Raw genomic sequence first — 7,479 nt, forward strand, 5'->3', positions numbered from 1 at the left:
CTGCAGAGGAGAGGAATGGAGAGGAGAGGGCTACAGAGGAGGGGCCTGCAGGGGAGAGGGCTGCAGAGGAGAGGGCCGGGCATGCTGGTCCTGCCGGCGCGTCACCTTCTGCCGTTCCCCTCACCCCAGGCATCCTGGTCCACATCGACAACCTTCGCTGGGAGGGCGTTCCTTTCATCCTGACGTCTGGCAAAGCCTTGGACGAGAGAGTGAGCTACGTTCGGGTCTTGTTCAAGAACCGGGCGTTTTGTGTCCAGAACGAGAAGCACTGGGACGCGGAGCAGAGCCAGTGCCTGCCCCGACAGATCATCTTCCACATCGGACACGGTGACCTGGGTGGCCCCGTCGTGCTGGTCAGCAGGAACCTGTTCAGGCCCTCGCTGCCCTCCGAGAGCTGGGTGGAGATGGGGGACCGGCCCGGGCTCCGCCTCTTTGGCCGCCCTCTGTCCGACTACTACGCCTACAGCCCCGTGAGGGAGCGGGACGCCTACTCCATCCTCTTAGCGCATATCTTCCACTGCCGGAAGGACTCCTTCATCACCACAGAGAACCTGCTGGCCTCCTGGGTCTTCTGGACCCCTGTGCTGGACAGCCTGGCCCACGAGGTCCCACGCCTCTACCCGGGAGGAGCTGAGAATGGCCGCCTGTTGGACTTTGAGTTCAGTGGCAGCCAGTTGTCCTTTTCCCAGCAGCAGCTGGAGCAGCTGGTCCCCGGGCCAGGGTCTGTCCCGGTGCCCAGTGAGTTCCAGGTCCTCAGGGCCAAGTACCGAGAGAGCCCACTGATCTCCGCCTGGCCCGAGGAGCTGATCTCTAAGCTGGCCGACGACATCGAGGCCACAGCCGTGCGGGCCGTGCAGCGCTCCGGCGAGTTCCACCTGGCGCTCTCGGGTGGCTCAAGCCCGGTGGCCCTGTTCCAGCAGCTGGCCACGGGGCACTATGGCTTCCCCTGGGCCCACACGCACCTGTGGCTGGTCGACGAGCGCTGCGTCCCACTTTCAGACCCTGAGTCAAACTTCCAGGGCCTGCAGGCTCACCTGCTGCAGCACATCAGGGTCCCCTACTACAACATCCACCCCATGCCCGTGCACCTGCACCAGCGGCTCTGCGCCGAGGAGGACCAGGGCACCCAGCTCTACGCCGGGGAGATCTCAGCCCTGGTGACCAACAGCAGCTTCGACCTGGTGCTGCTGGGCATGGGCACCGACGGGCACACGGCCTCGCTCTTCCCGCAGTCGCCCGCCGGCCTGGACGGCGAGCAGCTGGTGGTGCTGACTAAGAGCCCCTTCCGGCCGCACCACCGCATGAGCCTCAGCCTGCCCCTCATCAACCGTGCCAAGAAGGTGGTAGTCCTGGTCATGGGCAAGATGAAGCGTGAGATCACCCTGCTGGTGAGCCGTGTGGGCCACGAGCCCAAGAAGTGGCCCATCTCGGGCGTCCTGCCTGGTTCTGGCCAGCTGGTTTGGTACATGGACTACGAGGCATTCCTGGGATGAGGGTGCCTTTTCCCTTTGCCCACTCCACTCCCGAGCTGTCCCCACCTGCCTCATTCCCTGCCCTCTTAGCCCCGCCACCTGCCCGGTATGCCCCCGTTCTCTGGAGTCTGATGCCCCGGAGTCAGGCCCCAGCGAGGGCAGGACGGGGCCCAGTCCCAGTGCCTTTGGCAGTCATCCTGTCTAGCTGTGGTGGATAGGTGCAGACACAAGGGGGAAATGGAATCTCTGCTCCCAAGAAGCTTCAAATCCAGGCCAGGAGGGAACCCTTAAGAAAAAGCCTACAGCAGTCACATGTTAACATCAACTGCCCAAAATAGGAAGGAGTGAAAGCTCCCAGGTTCGGAAGAGGGAACGTGGTGGCCTGAGCTTAATCAGGGAGTTTCCTGGAGTAGGTGATCCTTGAACTGGCTCCTGTGGAAAAGAACAGTGTGATTGGCAGAGAGAGGGACGCAAAGGCACCCAAGGGAGTACAGCGCCCTGTGCAAAGCAGAAACGCTGGGACTGTTCTGAGACCTTGAGCAGGTTGGGGCCTTGCTTCCTCCCAGAGCCTCTGCACGGTCGGCCTCTGTCCCTGCCTCTTTCAGCGGCCTCCATCTGCTCCCCGTCGCTGGTCCCTCCCTCTCCCCTCCACCCTGACGGTGCAGTGGGTGTTTCTGGTGCCCCTTGCTTCTTTGCTGTTGCTCAGATTTCTAGAGAGACAAGGGGTGATGAAGGAATGTGGCAGCAAATACTAGTCAAAAGCTTCCGGAACTCTTACAGCTGTTGTTTGGAGGCCCCACTCTCAGTTGCTGAACTGCTCTGCAAGGGAGGGTGGGGTCCAGTTCCCCAGCTTCCCGGGGAGGACCTCTGCCCTCCGTCCTCTCTCAAGCTGGCCTCCCTCTCTGGAGCACGCTGGGTACAGACGGTCAGGCCGTTCCAGGGATCCCTAACGTAAGAGGGCCGCTTGCATCTCAGGGGACTCCCAAGTGGCTGTTTCCACTCTCCATAGCCTCTCTTGTAAAGATCCAGTTAAATCATTTACCAATGGCGACAACTCACTTGGCCAGAGAGATGTGCATCGAGTGATGCTGGGCCGTCCAGGGGGCTCTGATCCGACCACACGAGAGCCCGCCCTCCCTGGTGGGCAGCAGCTGCCCACAGCCTTTTCAGGGCCCTAATTGGCGGGTTATAGGGCTGCAGCTAGCCCTGCTCACTCTGACAGCCTGCCACCTCCTGCTGGTCTCGCCTGCCACCTCTCCAGCACACTGGGACAGTGAATAGGTAGCTTCTCTGCGAGCACAGGCTACAGGCAACGGAGTCTCTGCTCCTGGGAAGCCACGGGCCAGTAATACCTGTTTTTCTGAAACCCCCAAGAAGGGTTCTGAAATTCTCTTAAAAAACAACAGAAAGCAAAATTCCCAGGACACCTGTAATTTTGTTTGTTCAACTTCCCACATAGTCACACCCCCGAGACGCACTCTGAAGGGTTAAGGCAGATTTTTCTGCGTGACTTCCCCCATCTTAAAGTCACACTCGGTGTCAGGCAAGCACGGTTTCATGTCATGCAGAATGTTCCAGGAGAGGGCTTTCATTTGGTGAGGAGCATCACGAAGTCTGTTTCTCTACTTTGGATTGTTTACACTTTCTTCAAGGCTACGGATTTGAAAGAATTCCGGCTTTCCTTTGAGCTGTGTCCCTGTGAAATGGTTCCAGAGCCAGTGGCTCTCGTGGGACAGGCACTTTGACCCAGGCCAGACGGAACATCTCTTTATACCCAGAGAGCTACCGTTGGCCAAATAGAACCACAGCGCCCGGCCCAGAGGCCTCCCTTTCTGTCTGCTGGGCTGGGCCGGCACTCGGGGGTGGGCGCGGTGCCTGTGGTCAAAGTCCCGCCTCTGGCCACATGGGGGAGCCCTTGCACTGTCCCGCCGCCGGGCCATCTAGGGTGGTGGCCTCCCCTGGAGGCCGGTTCCTGGCCGTGCTGCCTCCCCGGGCGCCCGGTCCCAGCACTGCCCATCTGTTCTTTAGGAACTTACTCTGCGGTTGCAACACCGGAGAGAAAGGGGCCTTCACATGCCCAAGTATCCCTCCAGGATCAAGGGTGAGCAGGCCCCTGATGTCACTGTTTCTGAATAATAGTGAGTCACTGCCCGGCCTGGGCCTAGAATGTCCTGTTCTTACTCAGAGGAATGACTTGCCTCAGCGCGTACCGTTTATCTGTGGACAGTGCGTGTATGGGAGTGGGGTGGGGGCCAAAATGCCAAAGGGCTCCTTCCCAGAATCAAGTGCTCTCTGCAAATCACACTGGGCAAGTCCGAATTCCTCTGCTCCCACCCAGCCCTTCTCCCGCCCCCCTGCGTTAGGAAGGGGAGAGCCTCAGAGCCAGGAGCCCCCAGGCTGGCGGTTCCCACACTGTTCAGACCATGATCCACAGCAGAACGTGTTTCCACCGTGCCTCAGCCCATTTATACATAAATCTCTGTCTCAGGTTTTATAAAGAATTTCTTGCCCGTAGGACCTGAGGCACCCTCTGTTTTCTAGTTTTCCTTTTGGAAAAACTGCTGCTTGTAATTCACTAAATTGAGTTGATACAGAATTTGCAAAACACCGCTCTAGGCCCACTTTCTCCCCAGTTCTGAAGGGAGGACCTTTGCCCAGCCCACACGGGGAGGCCGGACTGCGCCGGCCTCAGGTCGGCGCAGAGGCTGTGCCCTTGGGCTGCCCGGCCCTCGGTGCTGGGATCTTGTCTGAGCCTTTGACAACCCCGTGAGGTAGGTGCTGGGATCCTGGGCCCCTGATGAGTTTGGACCTGAAGCTCAGGTTAGGGAACTGCTGTGTAAAGACAACAGGACAGTGAGCCGCCCACTTGGAACCCAGGTCTCTAGGATCCCAGAGCTGTGTTCCCAGACGCCCTGCTGTGCAGCCGCAGCCACCAGGGTCCAGGCTGGGGTCGGGACCAGTGATTCATCCTGAGGAGCCCACATGTGCACTCGGGGGCCCGGAAGGGCAGAAGGGCCCCTCCTTTGGGAGACCGTGTTAGTCAGCATCTCCAGAGCAAGCAGTCTTATCTTTTGGGGCAGGGAAGGACTCGAGGGGCCTGCTAGGCTGTCGTAGGCTGATTCTGTTCCCAATCTGGGGGCAAATTTTTCTGCTAACTGCAAGTTGAAATAGTCTCTTCTTGTTGCTTTCCCCTGTTGCTTGTTTCTCTTCAGACAATGCTTCTTCCCACTCTTGGGCCCCCAAATTAGCAGCATAACCAGAGCATCCTACCATTTGGACCGATGTCCTGGCATGTTCCCTGGAATACTCCAAACGTGCAGGGCCTGAGCTCCCTGGCTCGGGAGAGCCACTTGCTGTGCGTGCTGCTCCTGTCCCGGGCGTCACAGGGCCCAGGCGGAGCAGGGAGCGTGTGACGGAGAAAGAAGGCAGAGGCTTCCATCAGGGGCTAATTCCTAGAATTTAGTTTTCAGGAACAAATATCTTTTCCTGCGAGATAGATGCCGCCTCACATAAGCAGCTTCCGCAGCAGCGTTACCCAGCCCTAAGCACACGGGGCTCCCATGGACCCCACTCCACGGTGGGGAAGCTGCTCCGCACCATCCAGTGTCAGAGAACAGACACGGCCCAGGAAAGGCCAGTAGGGAGGAGGACGGGGTGGCCATGGTGGCGGGCCATCATCGCACCTGTTCACCCTGCAGATGAGACTCTGGAGGGGGAAAGGGCCTCGGAAGATCTGTTGCCTCCAAATGTCTCGGGCCATGTGGCCCACGGGGGGCCATTCACCCCCACCATCCGCCGGCAGGACTGAAAAGTGTCTGCCTCAGTGTGTTCCCTCTCCCTGCGACTGTTCCACTCTGAGCACCACTGGCCATGAAGAGGCCTTGGCGCCTGGAGAGGTGCTAATCCAGTTGTGCCAGTGACATTTCCATGGGGAAGAAGGTAGCTCCTCCAACCTTACCAGCATTTGGCAGCTAATCGGAACCCGAGAGGGCATCTAAACTAATAATGCAATAAGAACATCTCAGTTGGTGCTGCTCTGCCCTTGGGGCTCCGAGCATTTTAACCGCAGCGATTGGAGTTGCCTAGGTCAAGTGCAGATTTATTCCTGTGATGGTCCTGCCTGCTTTTATCTCTTGCCCACTGGCCAGGCAGCAGTCAGTGCAGTCCCGTTTCCGTCTTCAGTTGCTTGGATGAAGGTTTGCGTTGGACGCTGGTGTGTTCTTTGCTTCCCTTTGCTGCATACTGTGTAGTCTCCATATAAAACGAAAACCCCACACCCCGCCGTTTCTAGAGCAGAACTCTCCGTCCTCGAGTATATCAGTCTTCCCTGCAAAACGTGTCTCCCCCCGGGTGAAGAGAGCGGGAACCCAGGGCAGCATGTGTTCTTGGAAGACTCACGACAGCAGATGCCGTCCAGGAACACGCGCATACTCGGTTCTCCAGGCCTGGGTCAGCAGCTCGGGTGGGGTGCGAATGAGAAACTGAAGCTCCCTCAGTTTGTCACTGAGCAAAGTGCAAACTCACGCTGTCACCAGCACAAGACAGGGAGGGCGAGGAAGTTGAGGATGCATTTCTGACACTGCAGCCAGCCATGGGAAAATGATCCCTTGGATGAAAGCTCCCTCCAGCCAACTTTTGGGAGTTGCCTCCGTTTGTAGAGCAGGTCAGTGGGGATGTGCGTGTCTGTGTGTGACCCACGCGTGGGAAGGGGAGATTTGGATTAATTACACTCCTGTTTATTTGATTCCCAAGGATGATCTCCTTTCCAACCCTTGTCTTTCTCTCACGTGTCTCCAAGGCAGTCTCTGCATCTTTTCTGTCCCTTGGCATGGGAGGGGTCGACACATTTTCACTTGCTGAGAGCTGTATCCAGCGTATTTGAATGGCCAGTAGTTAGCTTTGAAAGTGTGAACGGTTTTGATCCTTAGCTTTACCCCCAAGAAGTCTAGAAGTGTCCATTGTAAAGTGTTAGGAGGTGCATGAGTGCTGGAGGAAAGGACCCTGGATTAGCTGACAATCAAGAACCTCGTTTGCCTCCATTTCTCCGGGACGTGCCGTGTACAGTCTGCCCCTCCCGATTCTGTTCACCCAGAAGACCCCAGGGCAGAGCCTCTGCTGGGTCCCAGGAGCTCGTCCCTGCCTGTGCCTGCCTGAGAGCAGAGATTCCAGCCCAGGAGGTCAAGTTGGAACAGAGCTGAGAGGCTGCAGCAGCAGCAGGACTAGGCAGGGGCGGGGCCCCGGTGCCTCTGGGTCGAGTCCCTGCACTCCCTGCCCTGCGCTGGGGACTTGGGGTCTGGGCTTCTGCAGGTGAGGAGCAGAGGGACCATTCCCTGTGGGGTGGGAGGCGTGAGCGTGAGGGCCACACACTGCCAAGCAGCAAGAATGTGCCATGCTTCAGCGAGGGAAACTGCCACTGTTTTTTATGGAAATACTGGAAACTTAAAGATGCCTGAGATGATGAGACACATTCAGAACAAATGCCTTTTTAAAAAGTTTTTAAAACGCCTTTTTGTATGTCAGATGTAACATTTATTTTTTAAACAATCAAACTGTTTTGCCAAAACCTATGCTGTAATTCTTTCTTTGGGGGTGGGATGGGGTGTGTGTGTGTTGTGGGCCTCAGTGTTGTGCTGTGTGTTCTTGGAGGAAGGGGAAGGGGAAGGGTGGGCCCCGGGGCCTGAGGACAGCTGCGAGCTGCCTCGAGTGTGGGTCTGTCTGCGGGCCTCGGGGGAGAGACAGCAGTGGGTGAGGCAACCGGGCCTCACAGATTCCCAAGCAGCCGTCCCTACAGCCCCCTGGGCGGGAAGGAGCTCACCCCAGTGGAGTGTGTCGGGTGCCTGAGAGATGTCGGGAGGGACAGGGAGGGGAGGGGTTTGGGAAGCAGCCGTGCCCGACACCATTGCTTATCTTCTCTTCTGTCCCTGCCTGTCCCACTTCCAACCTGTGTCATGTGCCCAGGAACCTAAGTGTTTTGGGAGATTTGCACGTTGTCACAAATACCAGGCAG

The 7,479-nt window shown here is 57.9% G+C and overlaps 1 protein-coding gene across 9 annotated transcripts in view; it reads left to right on the top strand.

Annotated features, from left to right (window-relative positions):
• H6PD (hexose-6-phosphate dehydrogenase/glucose 1-dehydrogenase) overlaps positions 1 to 5,403 on the top strand; it is a 29,504-nt gene extending 24,101 nt beyond the window's left edge. For all 9 annotated transcript variants that reach the window (XM_069479308.1, XM_069479307.1, XM_069479302.1 and 6 more), the window contains one exon: positions 130 to 5,403. In XM_069479308.1, the coding sequence (XP_069335409.1) occupies positions 130 to 1,493 (1,364 nt within the window). In that variant the 3' untranslated portion in view covers positions 1,494 to 5,403. The remainder of the gene's footprint in view (positions 1 to 129) is intronic.
• Positions 5,404 to 7,479: the final 2,076 nt, after the last annotated feature.

The sequence above is a fragment of the Eulemur rufifrons genome, chromosome 8 (genome assembly GCF_041146395.1).
Source record: "Eulemur rufifrons isolate Redbay chromosome 8, OSU_ERuf_1, whole genome shotgun sequence".
Taxonomy (NCBI): domain Eukaryota; kingdom Metazoa; phylum Chordata; class Mammalia; order Primates; family Lemuridae; genus Eulemur; species Eulemur rufifrons.